Genomic DNA, 25,345 nt, shown 5'->3' on the forward strand with positions numbered 1-25,345 from the left:
ATATATTACATTTTTTCATAATATATTTCTTAAATCATGATTAAACCTTGCTTGTAGGTACTCTTATTTTAAGAGTTTAAATAATGTTTTATTCCAAATTGAGATTTGACTCAAAATTTTTAATAATTTTATAAAAAGAATATAGAGCGTAAAAATAACAAATATTTTTGTAAGATTTACAAAAATATAAAATAGTAGTGTAAACTTTTGTTTTAACTTTAACATTATATTTCTCTTAATTGAACGAAATTATTTAATACACGAAAGCGTAATGTAATTTTTTTGCAAAGCAATTTAGTCCTGACATTTCATCTAGTTTATATAATCGCATGATAGATTATATATCAAGTGTTTTACTAAAAATTGGTCATGCCTCAATTAGAGACATTAGAAAGCACGAGAAGTTTCCTTATTAATTACTTTCTCGCCGGGACACCTAGAATATTTTACGTGATTACATGCGCCTGTAACTTCTCCGCATTATGCGCAGCGTTTCGTAATTTCGCGTGATAGCAAGTGTTCGCAGTTTTAAATAAAGTTTTGTTCCTTGTAATACTGACATGATATACAGAATACATATAATCTTAATTCGAAACTTAACATCAAAGATATAAATATAAAATATAATATTATAAAATTTTATAAAAAAATATTATTGTTAAACTAATTATGAAATATTAAATATTAAAAAAATATTAAAAAATGTATAAAATGTTAAATATTATATATATACATACATACAAGGAAAATATTGTAAAATATAAATGATAATACATATATATGTTATTTTTGTAAAGAAAAAGGAAGATCGTAAATGTTTTTGTTAAAATTTTTAAAATTTATTATTAAAACTTATATTTGTTTATTTTAAAATCATTTAATTAAGTAACAAAGATATTTTAAGTATTTAATTATTTATTATCGTTGTGTGCATATATATTTTGAAATAATAATAATACATTAGTATAATTTACAATTTATAATTTATGCACGGAATTACAATATTCTCGAAATAACTTTGAACCTTTCGTACTTTGATATACTCTTAATTACGTAAGTTCGGAAAAATAGAAATTTGTTGGCACGCGTCGTGTTGTTGCTGCATCCAGTAAATTACAGTAATGTGCAACGTGTTAATGCGATTGCGTTACAGAAAGTTGCACTGTCGCAGAATTTTATATGAAGTCAAAGAATGTGTGATTAATCTTTAAACTTATATTTTTTTTTAAACTTATATTTTAATTATATTCTTGTATCTTAATAGACACACATTTTAGTCTGCCTTATTTCTCTCACACATGTATACACACACGATAGCTTTATAAAGAGTAATATATCAAAATTAATTCTCTTATTTAAGATTAAATATTAAATTCCATATTTTATCTAAAGTAAAAGATTAATTGCAAAATTAAATGCAATTTTAAATTTGAAAAATAATTAAATTGTTTTAATAAAAATGAAAAATAAAATTAATTTTAAATTAATTTAATGCTTAATAGAAGAATAAAAAAGATTTATATAATGAGCATTATTATATTATAGTAAATTCGACAAATATATTTGTTTTTTTTTTAGTTATTTGAAATCTCTCTATCAAGATGTAACCGGTTTTACTTTAATGCAACACGGTTTGCCACTGCTTAGGCGTTCTCTTGGGATTTAAAAAAATTCTTGATATTAACTTGATTTAACTTATATAAGAATTAAGAAATATATAATAACATTATAGCATTTAAAATTTATAAATCTTCCTTTACATTGTTATCATTCTTATAATCTGCGTTTTATATAAATTTATTTATAAATTTGTATTATATAGAATCTTATGTTTCTATCATTTTTTTCTATTTTTCAAATTTATACTTAATTTAATTTTTTTTTAATTTTACGTAGTATAAATATCAAATGTAAAGAAAGAGAAAAGTATAATTTTACTTATTTTTTTTATATATTTTTAAAAATATAACTGCTTTATATTTCATACTTATTTTTAATTAAATTGTTTTTTTTTAATTTTTACAAATTTGTAGAGTTTAATTATAGGATATAGAACACGAACGTCCGCATGATCATGAGTAGTTTGATACGATCGACCTCCTCCTTTGCGAATCGAGGGTGGGATTGCGAGAGACTTGCGAAACTGGGTGCCTCATTGTTTTATTCTTATATGTCTCGTTTCCTCTTGTGACCATTCTCATAATTTTATCCAATAAACGTCCGTTTTTGTCCTCTTCGTCGTTGTCTTTGCTTGCATAATAAAATCCTTGAAGGATTATGCCAGATGCCTCGAGCGCTCCCCGTTCTTCCGGAAAGCGCCGTTATTTGTTTAATATTAATATAACATTTTCATATAATTCGGGCGAGAAATCTAATAGACTATTGTCTCTGATATTAATCAACATTAACTTTCATTCCGACATTCCAAAAGAGTCTAGAACATCCTTTTAGCGATAATTAAGCGACTTTCTAATTTCTAAAATTAGGAGATTCTCACTATTTGCAACTCAAACAATTAATTTTTACATTCTGAATGCGCTATAATTTAGCATTAAAAATAAAGTTATTCTCAGTCAAGTTTTGAAATGAGGGAAAAAAGCTTGATATTTTTAGAAAGAATTTCTCTAGCTCTCTCACGGCAAAGTTGTTTCTTCATCTCTTTGTAATTGTTTCGATAAAAAAGGAATTTATTTGTCCTCGAAACACGCGCGTTGAATTCTTTCGGCCGTAGATTTCCGTCGAAATTGGAATGTCGTTGCAGCAAACGATCAGGATTTTTTAATGGCCAGGATCAGGTCTGAGCGCCTTTGCAGAAATTCACAATGAATCGCGAGGAATCGAATGGAAAGTGGCAGGAAAGAAGTTTATTACTCCATTATATTTTTTTGTATTAATATTATAATTATCAATAATAATAATATATATAATCTAAAAATTATGTATGTGTGTGTATGTGTTTTACAAATTAAAAAAATTGTTGTTTATAATATTATAATATCCGTATTGAAACATTTTGAAATTAAAGATTACATCTCGTTTGTCGGTAGTGTTCTTTATCGAAAGAAAAAATCGTACATACATATATCATTATATTATTCGTTATATAAACGTGTATTGTCATATCGACGTGACACATTTCGATGTGAGAAGTAGGCATTTCAGGCGACTCATCGAGAATGTTTCTTCTTTATTTTCACTGTCTCATCGCGTGAAGCTGGTCGGCTGGCTACCCGGGGAGGAAAAGAAACCGTGAAGGCCTCGTCGAGGCCGCTTATGCACGCGAGATTAACGTCGCGGTTAACGGTGGCGCTTTGAGAGATAACGGAAATGATAGGCGCCGCATGCTTTTGTGCGTTTCGATTCACAATATGTCGCCATAATTATAAATTATAACTATAACAATAATTTAGGATATAGGATCAATTTTAGTTTCCCGATTATTGTTCAAAGTTTAAAAAGTTTTCGAAAACTATTTAGTCGTTGTAACTAACGATTCAAAATTATAATGTTTCAAACTTAAAAGTATATAAAATTATAACACATGAGATAGTAATAATATAATATTTATAAAAGAATATTATAAACAAAAACTATAATAAAATATTATATCTTAAAAAACAAAACTTAAAATTGTGAACGAATTATTACGCAATTTTTTTCACTTTATTCATTTTTTCAAATTATATATGATAATATAATTTATATGAAAAAGATGGTATAGAAACTCTTTTTCTTGTTTCTTTCTTCTATACCGACAAGTAAACTTTTTTTGTGTGCATAAATGAATTTTTACTGAATAGATTTTTCTCTTAATTGACGAGCCAAATTTGTACCGTTCCTCATGATGATTTCGTTTTCCTCGGAACGGAATTTCACTTCCCCTCTTTGAGATCTTCTTTACAAAAGAATTCTTATTTTATCGTATAATAAAAGAGTCGGCATTGCAAGTTGAAATCTCGCCCATTAATTAGTCCTGCTTCGTTGAACCTGGTGATGTTGTTTTATTCGCGGGAAAATTATATCTGATGAATAATTAGACAATTATAAAGCACGCGAACTATTGATACCGATTTGTAGTATACAATTGATTTGCATGGAAAAGACTCGCGCGAATTAAAGTGTCAGGTTGAAATTTTTATATTTTCCAATAATGAGAATTTGCGTCTGTGTGTGTGTGGTTTACAAATTTACACTTTTTTATGATGGTAGTGTGTTAATGGTTGTAAATATACGACACATGATACTATAAAACATTTATTTTTAAAATAATAATTATTGTTATTTATTATTAAACTTAGTAAAATTACATGCATTATCATTCATACAAATTTAGAAATGACTTAATTATCAAATTATAATCATAATTATAACTTAACGTACAGTTATAAATATGCATACCTATATTAATATGTATACCTATATTAATGAATTAGATACATTGTTTTTAATTAAATACAAAAAAATTTCTTTTTTTTATAAATTTATAGAAAAAATTTTAAAAAATAAGTGAGAACCAACGATATATTTTATATATATTATGCTATTAATGCCGCTTAATAAAGTTCCTATCAAATCCAAAATAACTTATACGATAAAGATTATTTCTGATACAGCACAGTTTTATTGTATAATATATATAAGTGGATTAATAAAATATTTTAATGAGTTTTAATAGCCGATGATTTTTATCAGATATTTATTAATTTGAATATTGGAGTAATCATATAAAAAACACATTTGTATTTTCCTATAAACAATGAATATTTCGATGTGATTGAAACTCTTGCTTAATTCGAGTATGAATGACAAATTAAACGGTAAAGAAAACGTCGGTCGTATATGCAAGTGCCGTTATTCCCAAGAAAACATCATCCCATTGACATGGCAAACGAAGCGTTAAGCACGATTCTAGTGGCCTTCCTCAGCACGTAATAAATCGCGGATTATAAGCTTGTTATTATTATTATAAGGACGCGTGTTGGCTCTCCTGAGTCACGCGTAAGGAGATCCTTTCTAACGGGTGTGTTCCATGACGGTATCGGTCGAGCATCGCGGGCTATCAGCTAGAACTCTCGATAGACGAAACCAGGTGTGTTCTCCAGGTAGAACCTTCCTATGCGGCCCCGGAGATCGGTCAGAGAGAGAGAGACGAAGAGTGGGGAGCTCATATAAGACACCGGGCAAACGCCTCTCCCAGTGAGCAGTCTCGACACGAAAACTCATCAGCCGAGCTTCCTCGGCTCTCATACACCGAGAACGAGAGAGTATATTCTCTCCAGGCATATACCAGGATATTTCGTCGACTAGGACACTATTGACACATTTCGAGTTAAATCCGTCACACGCCGTTTTCTCAGAATGTCACAACACATTTTCTCGCTCGTCCTAGTGTTCCTGGCTGCACAGGGTGAGTCTTTCTGCTTCTTCTTCTCCTTCTTTGAGTTCTCCTTCCTTTTGGTTTTTCTTTATTTCGCTCCTGAGACTCTTAGAAATTGATTGATTGATTCGTACTGACCGTGTAGGATAATGTTTATGTTAATTTGTTTATTGACATTGAATATATACGTATATATTGATAAATATATAGTTAATATATTTGTATAGGGATTTTTAGAAATATTTTTGAGGATTTTTTTGTATTTGCGAGATCTTTTCGTTTTCCCTTATTAATATTTTTAATGAGTAATCTTATCAAGTCAGATTTATCATATTTAATAAAAATGAAAATATTTAATAGCTTTTATATGTGACTAACCCAATATAAATTAATATAAGTTATTAATATATTTGATTAATACTATTTATAAATTTTACATGTAAGTATATGTGCACACATCATAAGATTTTTTTTATAAAACAATGGTTACAATAATTTTTCAAATTTTATTGCAACAACATATTAATCAATACACCATAACAGGCTGATAAATTTATTTAGTACTTGTGTGAAATATATATATTTAATTAAATATATATATATTTTTGTTCTTAAAGACAGTGAAAATTTTTTATTCTTTTATAAAATTATTTTTTTAAACTAATGATAGTGATATTTTTTAATTTTAGTGATATCTTTTATTTTTTAATAACGTGTTAATATTCTTGATGAGACACCTGGATTTAAAATAATTTAATTGTTTATCTAAAATAATGTATTAATGTAATTATAGATATTTATAATTACATTAATACATTTTTCCATAAAAGTTTTTTTCCATAAAGTGTATTGTGATAACTGTCGTACTTTCTCTAATTATAAAATGTTTATATTAACCATAATAATAAATTTTATTATTATAATTTTATATTAAATACGCAAATAATTAAATAACTATTTCAGAGCCATTATCAACGACATACACACACATACATACACAAATTGGTTATATATAATAATAATTTATCTTAATGGCTTTCCAAAAATCAAATTTTTATGAAAAAATATTTATAAATTATTTGCATAAATAAAATAATATCTTTCATCTCGATAACGTCAATAAAATATTCAGTAATATTATTCAATTGAATGAAATCACAAGAGAATATCGGTCATCTTTGATCTTGATTTGATCTAGCGATCGTTTGACTTTCACTTTCGAGATCGGCACGTATGCGGCTATATTTATAAATAATAAGAGTCGTTCGATAAAAAACCGAATCGAGTTGAGCGAGCGAGGTGCGAGAATGAAAACGGTGAAATTTCCTCGCAGCAGTTGCCATTCGCAGTGAAACTGAAAAACCGTGCGGACCGTTCTACTTTCCTTCGTGAATCTTTACGATGATCGTGGACATCGTATCGATTAAAGCGATTCTCTCGTGTCTTTCGCGAGATCGACAATGATTCATAAGAGCGATTCATTTCGTTTTCATATTTTGAATGAATGAATTGTTTCATTTTAATGATGCTTATTATCAATGATAAGCACCGTCACCTATTTTGTATAATCAGAATTATTTTGTTTTTGTTTATGTATTATCACCGATACACACAAATATAAGAATTCAATTAATTACTTTTTAATACTATATATATATTGTTATTCAGTAATTACAATTTTGCGGTAAAGACAGAGTGAAGGAAATTAGAGAAAATGTAACCTTATTCTATGGGATAAAATTATATAATTTATTATTACTTCTATAAAAATTATAATAATAAAAGAATTATATTTGAAAAAGATATATAAAGATTATTATATTTAAGAAATTATATTTTATTATATAAATTAATGCTATACTCGCGATAATAAAGAAAACTTTAGCTCTAGAATTTCGATTAATTTTGCGCGTTAAAATTACATAATTACTAATCTGATAAAGAAGAATAGCATTGTTGAGAATTAGATAATGAGCTCGATTACAATTTTCGTTGCACAATCCTCGCGACATTCGAGACGCAGAATCTGTAGTAAACAGCAGGTCTTCTGCTCCGTAATTGTTACACGCATCTTCGTAAGAACAATAGTGGCCATTCACCGGGTTTCACACATCTCGAGAACTTTCTCTCGTATGTCAGGAGTGAAAATATGAAAGTAGCTCAGTCTGTGCAGTTCACTCTCTCTCTCTCTCTCTCTCTCTCTCTCTTTCTCTCTGTTTTTCCCTGTCTTTTTTTCGATTTCTTACGACCGTGTAATTATTTAGGGACACCCTATATAGCAAAATACGCTACTTGTAAATCTCATTATCCACTAAAATTTCTAAAGCCTGGATCTTCAAGCATACAGAAGCATGTCAAAGTATCTCATTTTCTACTGAAGAAGAGAAACGTTATTATTTTGATTGGTATACACGAATCAAATATTCTTATATTCCTAGTTCTTAATATTTTCTCTTCTCGTTTCAATATATAAGAAAGGGGAAAAATTTTTTTACTTTATATATTCTCTATATTTTATTATATTTTTAAAATATTTTATTGTATACATTTAATCTACGTTTTCTAATTATGTATAATGTCATTCGGTTTGTCATTCCGATAAAACTTACAATATTATGATATTAGGTTATAAATATATTTTTTATGATATAATATTCTCTTTTCTTCTTGTCGCGATTTGGATAGATTGCGGATATCGACGACAGCGGTACTTTTAAAAATATATAATCGCCGATAACTCAGTTCTGCAACGCTTACGCAAGAGATTCTACTTTCTACGGCGACATTTGAAGATATTAATACTTTGAAACTAATCGAGTGACTTTGTCACTCCGCGTAATATCTTCGCGAAGAAAAGTTTATTTATTCGTTTATTTGTCTATCTGTTTCCCATACCTGCTTTCGCGACGTGTTTGCGGCGCCGAATCGCAACGGTAACGTTGGCTTCCGGAAGTGGCGGTATAATAGTGAAAAGAACGCCGGACGTTCCGCTCAACTTAATTTACCGATTAAAAGATAAAAAGGATGCAAGAAAGAAAAGGGGAAGCGGATTTTATAAACACGCTCCGCTCTTGTTGCGACACGGCGCGCGTTTATCGATGAACATTGCACTAAGCAAAGTCCGAGCTAAGGTGGGGTCTCGCCTCGAGTTCTACCGGTCTTAAGAAGAGCCGAGAAGGCGGGCTTTGCTTATTTATTCGTTAAGGGAAAGGAATATGGAAAGGTTGAGAAGAGAGAGAGAGAAGCTCGTAATTTTGCTTGTTGTTTAGAAATTCTTAAAAATAAATCAAATGCACATTTTTCATTTATGTTAGCCTAATAATTTATGCGATATTCAATCTGATAACAAGAAATCTATCCGCAAATTTTTTAAATTTCAATTCTGATAGTGTGATACTTATCGATAGAAAATTTATCTGGAAAATAACTATTAATGACAATATTTATAAATAAAATTAAATCCATTGAAGAGAAGATTGTAAAAACATTGTAATTCAGAAATATCGATTTAAATTCTTTCAAATCAATTATCATTTAATTTTGTTTCTCAATATAATTTCTTGTCTTGAAAAAAAAATAATTTCTTTTAAATTTAAGCAAGAAAATTATGGAGGAATTTTTTGCAAACTGGCATATCTGCACGTAATTTTTAAAAGTCGATGAACTCTCAGTCGCATTGTTTCTTCTAATTGTAAGTCGCCGATAAATGGCTATCATTGTGATGCGAGAATTTCTTCTGCTGTAAAGTCGGTTCCTCGTAAATCTCTAAAGCGAGAAATTTTCTAAATGGTCATTCGTTCGTTTGCGCGAACTCCTCGCGAAGGAACAAATCGCGGAGCCGCACCTGCTTTCAGTGACGAGGAGTAACGGCCGCCGAGCTATTGCTACTCAGACTACTTACTCTTTACGAGGAGTCGTAAAGGAAGGGAAAGTAACCGCGGCGTGTTAACTAAGCGTCTCGCTTGCATAATCCGCTACGACAACGTTCCAGGGATGTCTCCACCTTATTCGCGGCACCGTGACGACCGCCCGCGCAAACTCCATTAATTCGCGCCGGTCTCGCGAGACTAATCGGATTTATTTTTCTTCGTGCGTGAGATGCGCCCTTATGGGTGGTCACTGGCTCTTATTACTGGTCCTTGACAGCATTTGCATAATTCCTGGTAATCGTATCAATGAATACATCGCAGTCATCAACATCACTGATTTAAGGAGATTTTTATATATTGTATACGATATTTAAAATAATATTATATAGAGAAATAAAAATTTCAAAATTAAAATTAAAAAAAAAATTTTTAAATTTAAAGTTCCATATAAAAATGCCACATGTATTTTTTTAAATGAAGAGAAATATTTACTTTTAAAAAATATATATAAATTTTTTAAACTTCATTTAAGAGATTTAAATTTTGGGACTTTTAGAACTTAAAAAATAAAAAAAATTTGAAAACCTATAATTTGAAATTTTAAATAAAGGAAACAAAACAGAAAAATATTTTTTTAAACAGGATTACGTCTTACATCGAGTTATATTTATCTATCCCAAAAATTATTACGATATTCCCATTGATAATTAAGGCCATGGTTTTACGCAATTCCTGCCAGTGGAAAATCGCAATCTGTCGACGTTCTTTCTCAACACGGGCGAAGCTTGCTTCCCCACGAGATTATCCGTATCGTGAGATCGATCGTGCTTCGCTTTCCTTCCCTTATCCGCTCGGACCAGTTGGCTAACAACGTGCAATCTTTTCGCGAATAAAGGCACGTAACATAAAAGCATGTTTATGGTAGATATAAACGTCACGATCACTGACACAATTATTATCGAGTTTTTCATATTGTTTGATAGAAATCTATCCTAGCTATTTTATTCCTACGTTTATGCACATTCAAAAAATTTTTTATAATATTTTTCATAAGATTTCTAATTTATTGTTAACTATTATAATCAAAGGATACCTACGTAACATACGATGATGCATTTCAAACATCATATGATTAGAGTTACTTTAAGAATGTAATCAAGATTGAGACGAAAATAAAGAATTTGAGACGTGATATCATTAAGAGCTCTTTGCGAAATGATTTTAGAAATACGATCGTGACTTCTCATCTCTCTTCGAGCACCGAGAGATTGTATCTGTCGAAGATTTCGGTCGGTCGTTCTTTGAAGATATTTTATTTTCATTTCAATCTCGATCTACAGATCGGAACGGGGCGGTTGAGCAAGAGAGTGAGGGCTTTATTTCGTTCCCGGATTAAATCTTCCGAGGATGATCAGACGATATAATGAAACATACAAGTGCTCAAAAAGAGAACAAGAGGAAAGAAAGAGAAAGAGATAAGATTGAAATTCTTAACACATGATCGACCATATTGAAATAATAGGAATTCGTGTGTTATATTTTATAAAACAAGATAAGAATAGAATCAGCAGTCTTTTTTTTTATATATTTGTGAGAATCTAAAATAAATTATTATTACCATAATAACTTTTACGACAAAATATTAATTTTTATATTACAAAGATAACTTGAAAAAATTTGAGATTTAGATATATATAAATTAAAGATATAAAAATAGAAATTAAATTAAAGGGAAATTAAGAGAAGTTTATAACAGCTTCAACAAACTGAAAGAACTCGAATTTTTCTAATCAAGACACAAAATGAGAATGAGATTAGACGAATTGATTGTTCGATCGAATCTTTCGTGCACTCACGAGGGGTCCAGAAAGGTGGAGCAGGGGTGTGGAATAGGACTGCCCCCGAAGGTTGCAAGTCAAGGCTAGGCACTTTCACTCGAGAACCGTCTTGGGAGCGCGCCTCATGCCGGCTTCCCACCTTATTTTACTATTTGCTTTTCCGATGAACGTGCGCGGGCCGTCGAATCATTAGCGAAACGATCGGACATTATGGTAAACCGGTACCAGTAGTGCATGCATACCTTCGAACAGTTCTCGAACGAAAGTTGAACGATGATTTTATCGAAATTTTTATTTGATTAAAATTAAAAATAAAAGAAAGTGAATTATTACTTTCTGATGTCTTTGAAATATTTTTTTTCGAAACTACAGATTGATTGAATAATTTGTACCAATCACGAAAATTATTGAATCGTTTAAAATGCTTATCCAAGTCATAAAACATTCCTTCTAATCTTCTAAAACAATTTACGACACATTCCGCTATAAATGAGATAGTAATACAATATTCTATGTATCTTTGAAATAGAGATATCTCGAAAGAGAATATCTAGAAAGGACGACGTCATTGGCATCTGGTCTTAACTTTCCACTTTCGATGTGTGCGATCTTATACAAGGAGTCACGCATAATTACTTGCGAATCGACGCAAGAAATTGATGGCATCACATCTTGTTAGAAATATTAATATATTTCCATATAACGCGGAAGGATATGCATTTCAAGTATTTCGCATTGATTAGCCGGGTAATATCCTTGAACGGCGATTTAATTCCGCGCGTACAAGGATAGTGTCGTTTCACGACATCATGACTTTCGAATTGACTCAACAGATTTCGATTCACTACGATGTTAAGACTCCGAAACTGCGTGGCTAGAATCAACGATATACGCGGGAATATCCTTGATATTGGCGTTGCCGTTCAGTGTCCTTCGACGAGAACACGCGCATGAAAATTATGATTTCGATACGTCGATATCTGATATTTCGTAATCGCGGCTCATTCAGATGCGAACGAGAGGGAAAGGAAAAGGTAATTAATCTTAACGATAATTAATTCGTTTAACGACGCGTTAAATTAGCAGCAAAGCTCATTAAGAAACTTCCACATAATTAATATTCTAGTTCGATTAGCGACGAGAAAGCAGAAAAGCAGATAGAGGAAAACTTCTTAATCATCGTTTTTATAATTAGCTGCTAATATACTTAAGAGAAAAATAATAATTTCCTGCATACAAAAAGAAATTCAGCGGTCAGAAATAATCGTCCTAATTTTCTTAAATAATCCGGCTTCCTTACCGTCGTCCTAATCACTCCGGAGGATCCTGTCCCAAGAAGATAAAATGAAGGATAAACAGGATGAATAAAACGTGCTTTTCCGCGCTTGCAGGCTCGCTGGGCCAAAAGCAGGAGGATCCGTGCCAGACCAAATCGCGCGTGATAGGCGACATCGAGTATTGCGATCGCTATTGGGAGTGCGTGAGCGGTCGGCCGGAGCTGTTCGATTGTCCGAACGGTCTCGTGTTCGCCGGCAAACATCGCGGTGTCACCGAGGGCTGCGATTATCCGTGGCGGGCGAACTATTGTGACGGCAAACGCCAAGCTAATCCGCCGATCCCGACCGAGCACTGCGACTGGCTATACGGTATCTTTGGCCACGAAACCTCCTGCACCAGGTACTGGACCTGCTGGAATGGCACCGCCACCGAGCAACTCTGCATAGGCGGTCTGCTTTATAACGAAAGAGCCAGGTCCTGCGACTGGCCCGAAAACGTCGAGGGATGTCAGAAGCATCGTGAGTACGATCGTCAGATAGGGAGTGGATTTTACGAAGGAATTACTTGAGATTTATTGGAACTGACAATCGGAAATTATTTGAAAATTACGAAGCATTTTGAAAAATAAATTCGCGATTTTGCGCGAACAGCGATTAATTTTTATTGTGAATTTTATATCCTCGATTGGTTTTTGAAATCTTTTCTATTCATTCTTGCAAATTGACAGCTGGATTCGGCTTGAATTTAACTGAAGCATCTCTGAAGACGCGATCTTAAGTAGATTTAATTCAAAAGACGCAGCTTCTTTCGATCATTTTCACTTTCGAAAGTGGACAAACAAGACGCGCGTTTCCTTGTGTCTGCTCTTCGATCTCTTCCAAGTGGCAGTACTTGAAGGAAAAAAGGGCGAGGCATTTAATTAGCATTTGAAGTGAATTCTCGTCGCGCGCCTTTCTTCCTCTTCTCGCCTTCAGAATCTCAGATGAAACGTTTATTATTAATTCGCGTCGCGCTAACTCTTTGATCTTTAATATCAAATGTCACCAGATGTATCTGTCGTATGCGAGATTGTATCTCTTTATCAAGATTGAAACACAATAAAAAACATTTTATAATAATATAATTTTTTTAATAGATATTGAATATTTTTTTTGCGATATTTTAGAATGAATCTTAAGAGAAAAAAGATGAGAGAGAAAGAATTATTTAAAACTAATTGCTTTGAGCTAATTGAAATTTAAATTATATTTTTTTACATATATAAATACAATGTTAAAAAATCTTTATTTAAATATTGATATGATATTCGATTAATAATTGGTAAAAAATCTTGATATTTTAGAAGTTTCAGAAATAATTTAATAATAATTTCCATTTACTCTTCGAGAAAAAGAAATTCACGAATATAGAAGCGTGTTTGCATTCTGCATAATTAAATTTCATGTCAATCTATCATTAGCGAATCGAACGAAAGTTCTCGACTTTCACTCGATTGACTACCGCGTCCAATTCGTAACGAAGAAATTCTTCAAGAAATCGCTTGATGAGAGTTCTCAATCTCAGAGAATGCATATTTTAAAATACTTCATCTTGAATTATAAACACAAAATATCATCGTCGTCAGGTCTGGATGGAAATTTCAATATATCTACGCAAATATATCGCGATTATTATTTACTACGAGTTTCTCGAAGGCTAGAGATGTGTCCAGTTGAGCTCGGCGTAAGACGTAGCTTGCTTACAGCTCTTTGCAACGACGACGCCAACGGCAACGTGCCCCTCGGCAAATCGTGCAATCGCTACTGGCAGTGCCAGGGTGGCTACCCGCGGCTACAGCGCTGTCCAGCCATGCTGGTGTTCGACAAGCGGTCTCTGAGGTGCGTAGTGCCTCCGACGGAGGACTGCGACGTTCCTACGACGCCGCCGCCAACCGAGGGCGAATTGTCCGAAGATCGCAACGAGCAGCAGGAACCTGAGGAGGAGAATCTGCCGCCCGGTGTGCCGCCTCTGCCAGCAGGCGCGTTGCCGATTCAACTGCGCGCTCGCCACCGAAATTAAAACGGTGATCCGCAACTGTTCGGGGTCACGTCCAACCATCAGGAAGGACGAAGGAAACCAGGAGATCCCTTGCGACGAGCGAGATCCCGGAGATCGAGCTCGTCGATCGTCCATCGACAGGGAGAACTCGAGAAGTTCTCTCGTGATTTCGAGAGTCTCTCCAGATCTTTCCCTCCCTTCTGTAATTCTATTACTTTAGAATCTATTGGTTGGATCGATTTCGAGATTTTTAGAGATCTGTAGATTTTAATGTCTTGAAATTAACTTCGATATTGGAGAAGTCAATGTTCCGCGATTCCTTGAGAATGTCGAGAAAGTTTATTTCTCTTTTGTAGCGATCAAAAATTTTAGTTTTTTAGTTGGTCTTTGATACAAAGATTTAATTTTTAATTATGAAATGTAAATTTGAATATAATAATTATTATAATTATGTGTTTCAATTCTTTTCAGGATTTTCTCTTTTTATAAAGAAGCAAAACATTTATTATTTTAATTAATTTACGATTGAGATATGCGTATATATTTGATGAATTAATTTGATTATTAATTTGAAATATATGAGATAAATGAAATAACTTAAAAAAACTCTTGAGAAACCAAATAAAATTTTCCAGCCGTTTAATTGTGAAAGTTCTCTCTCTCTCTCTCTGTCTCTCTCTCTCTCTCTCTCTCTCTCTCTCTAAAAAAATGTAAGTTAATAGAAATCAATCAATTAAAATACAAAATAAAAACTGGTCTTAAAAATTTTAAAGGACATGTATAAGTCATATGAGAGAATATGCATAAATGCAAGAAACAATATTAGACGCAATAAACAATTATCATGGAACATTTCCAAAGATTGACACTCGTCGATATCGATCGATCCGCCCATGTCTTTGACCGATCAAGCTCTCCCGAGAACGGAGAGATCCGTATTATTAATTAATAATAACATTAATTACGAACATCTCGTTTTTCCGTCCCAGGATCGTTCACTATTCGCATTCTGTCACATTGGTCGAGATGTAAATATATTTCCCTCACTCTCCCCTCCCCTCTTTCACTCTCGCGTAATCGTATAAGACTTGTATCATTTATATGTAGATTGATTGGAATAAACTGTACGTTGTATATTTTTTATACGCATGTTCAGATTTTATTCAACAAGTTGCCTGGCTGTACATTGTTCTATCTATCATAAATACACATATATTGTGTATACGTCATACATATTGTATTATATACTATATGTACTATATATCGTACTTGTTCTTCACGCGTTATACATGCAATTAGTTCTCTTTCAAAGTTTACCAATAATAATAATACGTTTTAGATTTCCTATCATCTATCGCCAACGATCAACAAAAATGAAATTTAGCAAAAGTTTTTACTTTTTATTTTGCCTTGTTAATTTTTAAATATAATTTTTTCTGATTATTTTTTGTCTATAAAAGTGTGTGTATAAAATTAATAAATAATGTCTCGTGATTCATGTTTTTATATATTTTTTATTTTTATAGTTTTTTTTTTATTTTTATAATTAATTTTCTTTTTTTTTCATTTTTGATTAATTTAGAAAAATCAATCTGTAATAACTCAATTTTTTGCAATATAAAATTTATATTTTGTACACAAATTTCTTAATTTTATATATAAATCTTGGTCTAATATTACGTTATATGTTTTTTATCAAGATAATTTTTAATTTTTAATTTTTTGTTTGTCATCAAATGTATTAGTTTTTCATTGTTTGATGGTTTGTTGTCTTTTTTCGTTGTTTGCCGATTTAGGATATCAGGTGATTGTCAGGAATGTGCCTCTATTCTTAAACACCGTTAGTACTGAAAAGAGACAAAAATATAATTAGAAAATGAATAGATATTTTTATATTCTCTTTAGTAATTAAATTGTGTTTAGAAATATTTTGATTTTGATATAAATATTTAAATTTTTATCAAAGATGTTTTTAAAAAAATCGACTGATAATATTCAAATTAATTAAAAGTCGAGACAATTCAAGATTTTGCTTTTTAAAATGCAAAATGTACAAACCAGTGAGGAACATCATCTGGATCCAGGCAAGTCAGGCTCACTGAGTCGAATAGTTTTCCATCTCCGCAGGTGAGAAGTCGCGGATGACCGTCCACGCAGGTGATCAATCTCCCGCAATCACCTGGTACAGGGAATCTAAAAATTGCAAAATTAGGATTTTTGTATTTTACACAGATAAATATAAACAAATCTTAATTTCTAATCTTTCGTATGTATGTATTCAAGTAATGAAACAATGTTCATTCTTTACTGCATTAAAAAGATTATAATTAAATGTATTTGTAACTCTAGAGATAGAAAATAATAATAGTAAATTATATGAATATTCCTATTTTTTCTATTTTAAACAACGCTCCCTAGTTCTCAAAACACTCGCATATAAAACTGATATTTTATTGAATTGGTTATGTTATTGCATATCTCTCTCTCTCTCTCTCTAAAAAAATGTAAGTTAATAGAAATCAATCAATTAAAATACAAAATAAAAACTGGTCTTAAAAATTTTAAAGGACATGTATAAGTCATATGAGAGAATATGCATAAATGCAAGAAACAATATTAGACGCAATAAACAATTATCATGGAACATTTCCAAAGATTGACACTCGTCAATATCGATCGATCCGCCCATGTCTTTGACCGATTAAGCTCTCCCGAGAACGGAGAGATCCGTATTATTAATTAATAATAACATTAATTACGAACATCTCGTTTTTCCGTCCCAGGATCGTTCACTATTCGCATTCTGTCACATTGGTCGAGATGTAAATATATTTCCCTCACTCTCCCCTCCCCTCTTTCACTCTCGCGTAATCGTATAAGACTTGTATCATTTATATGTAGATTGATTGGAATAAACTGTACGTTGTATATTTTTTATACGCATGTTCAGATTTTATTCAACAAGTTGCCTGGCTGTACATTGTTCTATCTATCATAAATACACATATATTGTGTATACGTCATACATATTGTATTATATACTATATGTACTATATATCGTACTTGTTCTTCACGCGTTATACATGCAATTAGTTCTCTTTCAAAGTTTACCAATAATAATAATACGTTTTAGATTTCCTATCATCTATCGCCAACGATCAACAAAAATGAAATTTAGCAAAAGTTTTTACTTTTTATTTTGCCTTGTTAATTTTTAAATATAATTTTTTCTGATTATTTTTTGTCTATAAAAGTGTGTGTATAAAATTAATAAATAATGTCTCGTGATTCATGTTTTTATATATTTTTTATTTTTATAGTTTTTTTTTTATTTTTATAATTAATTTTCTTTTTTTTTTATTTTTGATTAATTTAGAAAAATCAATCTGTAATAACTCAATTTTTTGCAATATAAAATTTATATTTTGTACACAAATTTCTTAATTTTATATATAAATCTTGGTCTAATATTACGTTATATGTTTTTTATCAAGATAATTTTTAATTTTTAATTTTTTGTTTGTCATCAAATGTATTAGTTTTTCATTGTTTGATGGTTTGTTGTCTTTTTTCGTTGTTTGCCGATTTAGGATATCAGGTGATTGTCAGGAATGTGCCTCTATTCTTAAACACCGTTAGTACTGAAAAGAGACAAAAATATAATTAGAAAATGAATAGATATTTTTATATTCTCTTTAGTAATTAAATTGTGTTTAGAAATATTTTGATTTTGATATAAATATTTAAATTTTTATCAAAGATGTTTTTAAAAAAATCGACTGATAATATTCAAATTAATTAAAAGTCGAGACAATTCAAGATTTTGCTTTTTAAAATGCAAAATGTACAAACCAGTGAGGAACATCATCTGGATCCAGGCAAGTCAGGCTCACTGAGTCGAATAGTTTTCCATCTCCGCAGGTGAGAAGTCGCGGATGACCGTCCACGCAGGTGATCAATCTCCCGCAATCACCTGGTACAGGGAATCTAAAAATTGCAAAATTAGGATTTTTGTATTTTACACAGATAAATATAAACAAATCTTAATTTCTAATCTTTCGTATGTATGTATTCAAGTAATGAAACAATGTTCATTCTTTACTGCATTAAAAAGATTATAATTAAATGTATTTGTAACTCTAGAGATAGAAAATAATAATAGTAAATTATATGAATATTCCTATTTTTTCTATTTTAAACAACGCTCCCTAGTTCTCAAAACACTCGCATATAAAACTGATATTTTATTGAATTGGTTATGTTATTGCATAGAAATATAAAAAAAAATATAAAATAAAAAAAATAAGAATATAAAATACATGGCAAGGTTTGCTGGATTGAGACGAGCATCAGAGATTCCCATTTAATGGCGAGAAAAAAAAACTAGCATCTCTCTCTCTCTCTCTCAGGATATATCTAATTACTATTGTTAATTATCGTATATAAAACTACGGATTGCCATATTTGAAAGAAAATTGAATATTTGAATAAAACATGCGTCGGCATTCGTCACGTGTGTCTCTTTCTCTCTTTTCCTTTTAGTCTCTTTCTCTTTCTCCGAGTCTCTTTTTGGAAGGTGACCGGTTCTTAAATCGAGGTACTACGCATAAACGCGAATGGTCTGACATTTAACGGCATTGACTCCTTTTACTCTCATAATCTTTCAACGCAATATTTCTTCCCTACGAATCTTCCTCGTAATAAAGTAAAGAAAAAGAGACGAGGCAAAAGATCGAGATAAAAAATTTTATTACACCCTGTAGCTGTATAGTAAAATATTGCACGGTGTAAATCGGTAAACATGTATTCGGAAATTTATAGGAATCGTTCGTTGGAATCCGAGAGAGATATATATATACATCTATATCTATATTCTAATTATATTATAAATGTGCTTTAAAGGAGAAAATAATGCTTGCCCGAAGTACATCGATTCCGCACGCCAGTTTTATTTCCGCGTGAGCTCTCGTTATGTGCGATTTCTCGGAAGTGTATCTCGTATAATTAAATACGTTACCTCGGATAGGGCCAGAACTTGGCAGCGGGGCTGTTGGGGGGTAGCTTGTGCGGACATTTGAAACCTACTATAGCCTCGGGGTTGCAGAAGGGGATGAGCTCGTCGGGCCAGACGCACGTATGAGTCTTCGCGTTGTAGACCAGACCCGAGTCGCATTGGGTCGGATGCGGTTCGCCGTAGATGCATTTGATGTAATTAGTGCTGCAGCTGTCACTATCTGGGTACATGCCGAACTGGTACTCGCAACCCGGACTGCTAATTGGCGTATCTGCAAAAAAGATCGCCGATAAATCATTTTTATCTGATTGAATCGAGAGTTGCAAGGTGGATTTGAAAATAAATTAAATGCGTGTTGTTCGATAAAAAAAGAAATTTTTTATATTTTATTAAAATAATAAAAGTAAAAGATTTTTTAAATATTTTTTCTCTCAGAATCATTTTTAGCGCGTTATAAATTAACTATTTACATTATTTTAGTTTTATTTATATTGTATACATATATATATATAATATACACCGAGTGCCTAAAGAGAAAATTAATTTTTATCTTTCTTTCGTGCACGTAACACAGAGCAAAATACATTTATATGTAATTATTAGTGGTTCTTTTAGCGGAATAAAATACGAGAATTTGAAATATATAAGATTGGAAAGTCGCGCAAATACATCGAAATGTTGAGAGATAAGCACTTCAACGAGATTTGCTCGAGGGGAAAATTACGATGATTGGCGTTAACGCGACCCACTAAACCGCTTCCAAAATCGTTGGTTTTGCGTGACTTTTACTTTCACAACAAAAAATGTTTCCTTCGTACGATGCAATGCGTGATTTTTATGTTTATATACAATAAATTACATAGTTTGACGAAAAATTAATGATATGAGAAAATAATAATGTAAATAATATTAATATTGTGTAGCATATAATTATAAAAGTGAAATTATACGCATCAATTTTATTTTTTATTTTGTTCAATTATTATTTTATCTATATTTTATTCTATGCCATTTTTATTTATATTTACATTGTGTATTATTTTTTTAAACAACATTTTGATTAAATCATTAATTTTTCTCTCAAGCAAAGTAGATGAGAATTTAAAAATTATCAATAAATAATAGGTGGTTCGAATATCGAGAAAGCGACGTGATACTTACAGTCGACCTTGCGATTGCCGCAATCGACAGCCCAATTATAATTGCAGTGATTGTGGATAGAGCCGTGTCCGTCGAACAGAAGTCCGTTCTCGCAATACTCGTAGCTTAAGGTACCGTTCGTACATAGGAAGAAGGCCCCACAGTCCTCAGGATGAGCGTAAGCGTGGATCCCGTAAGGATTGGGACATGACGGGGCATTGAATAAGGTGACGGCCTGAACTGGAAGTGAAAAAGAATTTTAGCACGCGTGACAAAGAAAAATTTTAATTCTCAATTAATAGTAAAATTTTATTTTCCAAAGTAATTTGGATAATGTTAATATTGAATTGATATAAGTCTTTTTTACGCAATATTATTATTTTATATAAAATATAATATAATTTATTATAGCATTATAAAATAAATATAATTTATTTTATAGCACATATCATTCAATATTAATAGTCTTCTTTTGTAAAAAAAAAATAATGAAAAATTATTCTGCTCTATATCGGATAAAGCAGTATCCAGATAGCAATTTCATTATATTTCTCATCGATCACATCGCCCTTAATATCCGCCATTATGTCACACACGCGGATCTTAACATATGGTATCTCGGCGGTGAAAGCTTCGCGAGTCGTGGGTGATGTCGAAATCCTTCAGAGTCCACGGAAAAGAAGTAGAAATCGTTCTCACGCCTGTGGAGAGGCAGTCTTCGATGCACAGAGGAAGGAGATGAGCGCATCTCGAGGCGGAGATGCGTAGCATCGGGACGTAAGGTGTGTAAGGCGAGGTGAAGGTGAACCTTCACGGATGCTGGTGGTGGACTTACCACGTGCCAGGATCGCCAGGAGCAACGGCACGGTCACGCTCCTCGGATAGCTCATCTTCTTCCGGCACACTCGTCGGCTTGACTGTCTCTGACTACTGACGACGAAGTCGGCGATTGGCGCGCACTTTAGGTGTCGGCCTCGGTACACCTCGGGGACGGTGTATCGTCTCCCTTCACCGCTCGACTTCGCCGAACCCCACCAGGATGTCCCCCCTGTCGTGTCCCTGGTTTGCCTACGTGTCGGTCTGTCGACCAGCGGCGTCGTGCTTGACGAATTGTCTGAGAATTGCGGTTGCATTCTTCGGTAGCGATGTTTCTTCAAGTCGATGAATTGTGAGAATTATTCGGGGAAAGAAACATTTTGGAAATTTTTTTAGAATTGCATTTATTTACGAATTTTATTAGCAAACAAATTCTGCAAGAGTATTATAAATTAGGATAATGAAAAGGATTCTACAAAAAATATATGTAGATTAAAAATCGAGAGATAAATTTATCGCATCGTTCAGCTTTTTAAGATGTGTTATGAAATTAATTTTATCCTCCTTTTAAAATCAGTTTAATGGAATCTGAATTTAAGAAAAGCGTCGAATAAAAATTGAATATATAATTTAATTCACATATATTATTCGAATATATATATGTAATAATTCAATTAATTTTGACCAATGTCGTACATTAATTATAATAGACATGCTATAATTATTCTACAAACGAACTCTTTAAAAAAACCTTATATTTCTTATGTAATGACGATTGGACAAAAAAACAAAGACTTTAGCTTTAAAGGGACATTTCGAGAGGCTCGTCTCGCGATCTATCATTCTTCTAATCGTTTTAATCCCCCGCGATTATCGCGATGCATCGTGCATGAATAAATGATGTTAAAGTCGAAGCGCGATCCTTTTGCAGTTTGCACCTCTCCGAATGCCTAAGGATGCAAATCTTGAACGCGTATGATCCGCAACAACTATGTTGCACAAGCACACGCTTGTTATTTTTCCACATACTTAATACAGCGTAATTTTTCTGCGTTCTCAGTGAAGAGAATGGCTGTACAAGTGGAATGCTTATCTTTCAACGCGCTTCGCATCAACTGCGCAATTCGAGGGGAATCACGTTCACAACGCAATTACAATAGATGTACTTGAAAGATATCGCTTGATTAACGAAAGAATCCGCTAATTAATAAACTATGATTGCAATGAAGCTTTCATTTCGGTTCAATTAATAATTGTCAAATTTAAATAAATATATTTTTATAATGTTGTTTACAGAAATTATCATAATTATAGGAAGAGAAAATATCTTCTTCAAATTCTTTAGAAATTTAATTGTGCAAAATCTCTTGCGCACGTGGCACTTTAGTAATACAAATTTTGCGTCATCAAAAAGAAGCGAATTTATCGCACAATACGATAATTTAGCAAGGACACGTTGCATTTAACGATTAATGTCAAGGTAAAATTTTCCTGTGGCCTGTGGCCCATGATATCATCGGCTGCAGTGTAATATGTACTCGCTTCTAAATTGCATTGTAACACGTGTTATCGTATAACCGAAACGTGTACGCGCGCAGCAGAGGCGTTCTTCATATATCATTATCGTGGTGCGAACACGTGATTTCCTGTGCGAACACCGAGGCATGTTAGTGGGGCCCCCGGGGTTTTAACCGGCCTTACGCAAGACCATCACGCCGGTCTTGAAGAGGAGGGGCCAGATTGCAGGATAGTGAAAGCAATCGAGGCGAACCAGACAGGCCGATAGATCGATCAGACATTCGGCGTGGATACGTTATGATGATAGTTAATAATTTCAGTGGCAATTAGTAACTTTCTACTAACAAATTGTTCAAAATATAATAGCAGGAAATATGCTGGAAGAGTAACAACTATTTTGTTTTAATTTTTTAAATGAAATTTATATATCTATATATCTTATGCTTGGTTTTATTTTAATTTTTATATTTTATTAAAGTAATATAAAAAAATGTAAATAATTTATGATTTATTTCAAACGGGTTTATTGCTCCACGAACTAATAATAAGTACAAATTGATAGTTGAGGTGTATCTCATCTTGCGCATCGCGGATTACGTAAAGAGAAAGGTTGCTATCAGGCGGATAAGAAGAGAGGAGAAATTGTGTGTCTGCTAACAGCTAGGAACACCATATTATTTTATTATGTACCGTGAATCTCCCGCCGAATCACGAAACATTGCAGCTTGTCTTGTATTATGACATTTAAAAGCGCATTTGTTAATAAAATGTAACAAAAATTAAGAAAAGTATATTATATCAAATAGCAGCTATAAAAGGATGACTGTATATACATATATATGAGATGCCATATAACTTGAGATGGAAAGCAACTTTATAACGAATGGGTTAACTAATTCTTACGATGACATTTGATTCATCGAGGTGAAATCCAGTCGAAATGTATTCAAAGTGATGCGATTTCGCGAACGCATTTCGCGATGCATTCTGAAACATCGTAGGGTGTGGAGGTTTTTGACGTCCAATCTCTCATGTCAGAGAAAGTCACATCGTAACACGCGATAAATATTAATGATTTAAAATTTAAATTATACGATACAAACGTATAATAGTATATTAGATGCATTTTATTATGAAAAACTTAACGCGATGATGTTTAATTAGCGCTTTAAAATTTTTGAATTAATTGTTTGAACGAAATATTTTCTCTCGCTCCTCTTTTCATTTTAACATTTTTCAAAATAATATATACAATATTTTTTAATAATTAATAAGGGGAGATGTTATAGGTAAAGTATCGCACATCCAGAATGAAAGTGAAAAAGATTTAAAATATATTTCCGATTGAAATATAATAAATAATCTTGTTTCTTGACTTATTTAATCGCGGAATTGCAAGTTTATGTCTACGCGTATTTTTACAATAAAATTCCAGCTCGCGAGCATATAATCGTTAATTACATAAAATTGGACCGGTTCAAAAGCGGAGGGGTTTATCTAATAGAAGTTGCGATATCGTCGATGTTTTCTTTTCACGGGTTAGCGACCGACAATTACAATTTATACATAGTGGATTTTTTGAAGGCAAATTTGTTTACGTAAAAGGAGAAAGGGGGTAATATATATGTCGCGAGCAGAGAGAGAGAGAGAGAGAGAGAAAGAGAGGACGAAAGCACGTTCATTCTCACGGAGACCACGTGGCAGCTTTTACATAAGCGTGCATATCACACGCGTTTATTGTCCGTTTAATTAAAAAGATGAGCGTTACACATATAGCTGCAGTTAGTTGCGGCGCCTTAGACTTCTCTCGTTCAGTTCTTCCGCTTGTAATAGTCCTCGCTGAAATGTTGAATTGCATTTCGTCATGAAAGATAATCCAGTATTTTTTTTTTTTTTTGAATCAAAAGAGATAGAATTATAGGAAATTAGAATAATAATTAATTCCTTTTTTAGAAGTAAGTAACGATGAAGAAACGTTAATGAGCATAGTTATAACGAGATATATAATAAATTGTAGTAGGAATATAATTCAGGAGAGATCGAGATTTCACAAATTCCTCAGAGAACCCATTATTAAAATTAATCCTAGAACATTAATACGGATGAAAAATTTCTTAGAAAGAATTTAACATCGCCATTCTTTGTATATTTTAGATTCTTTTAATTTTCTTTCTAATTGTTTTCTTAAAATTATATTTCTTGTTGTAAAATTATATTTCTTTATATTATTGTTCTTATATTTCTCTTCTTATAATTCTTATTTATTTTACATTTATTTAATTTTGGATTTTTTTTCAATTGTTTCTTTTTTAATTAATTATATATCTATATAATTTTGTTTGTCTTAAATGAGATGACAAATAAATTCTTGTAAGCAATAATGATCGTCAAAATTGTACAAGTGTTCCAAGATTAAACTCGAGATTCTCTCAAAGAGGTTAGAGGGAAATAATAATAA

General features: G+C 32.0%; 3 protein-coding genes and 1 long non-coding RNA gene across 5 annotated transcripts in view; 1 reads left to right on the forward strand and 3 right to left on the reverse strand.

Annotated features, from left to right (window-relative positions):
• LOC115242903 (protein obstructor-E-like) overlaps positions 1–14,848 on the forward strand; it is a 60,644-nt gene extending 45,796 nt beyond the window's left edge. The window contains exons 1-3 of one of the 2 annotated variants that reach the window (XM_029819496.1): positions 4,847–5,407; positions 12,476–12,880; positions 14,107–14,848. In XM_029819496.1, coding sequence (XP_029675356.1) covers positions 5,359–5,407; positions 12,476–12,880; positions 14,107–14,420 — 768 coding nt within the window. In that variant the 5' untranslated portion in view covers positions 4,847–5,358 and the 3' untranslated portion in view covers positions 14,421–14,848. Of the gene's footprint in view, positions 1–4,846; positions 5,408–12,475; positions 12,881–14,106 lie in introns of those variants that run through there. The other variant, XM_029819495.1, reaches the window with a different exon arrangement.
• Positions 14,849–16,110: 1,262 nt separating this feature from the next.
• On the reverse strand, positions 16,111–16,715 carry LOC115242910. The gene is made up of 2 exons (XR_003885132.1): positions 16,458–16,715; positions 16,111–16,246 (listed from the first exon to the last, which is right to left on the reverse strand). It is a non-coding gene; the product is annotated as an uncharacterized LOC115242910 (long non-coding RNA).
• A 1,189-nt stretch (positions 16,716–17,904) lies between these two features.
• LOC115242908 (protein obstructor-E) lies at positions 17,905–21,556 on the reverse strand. Its single transcript, XM_029819503.1, has 5 exons — positions 21,389–21,556; positions 20,575–20,793; positions 19,417–19,684; positions 18,252–18,386; positions 17,905–18,040 (listed from the first exon to the last, which is right to left on the reverse strand). Exons 1-5 carry the CDS (start codon positions 21,441–21,443, stop codon positions 18,025–18,027), a joined length of 693 nt encoding a protein of 230 aa, XP_029675363.1. The 5' UTR covers positions 21,444–21,556; the 3' UTR covers positions 17,905–18,024.
• Positions 21,557–23,454: 1,898 nt separating this feature from the next.
• Positions 23,455–25,345, reverse strand: part of LOC115242909 (protein obstructor-E-like) — a 3,900-nt gene continuing 2,009 nt past the window's right edge. Inside the window, exon 3 of the mRNA XM_029819504.1 lies at positions 23,455–24,726. Within this exon, the coding sequence (XP_029675364.1) occupies positions 24,699–24,726 (28 nt within the window). The 3' untranslated portion in view covers positions 23,455–24,698. The remainder of the gene's footprint in view (positions 24,727–25,345) is intronic.

This window comes from Formica exsecta, unplaced genomic scaffold, assembly GCF_003651465.1.
Source record: "Formica exsecta isolate Colony F162 unplaced genomic scaffold, ASM365146v1 scaffold659, whole genome shotgun sequence".
In the NCBI taxonomy this organism is placed as follows: Eukaryota; Metazoa; Arthropoda; class Insecta; order Hymenoptera; family Formicidae; genus Formica; species Formica exsecta.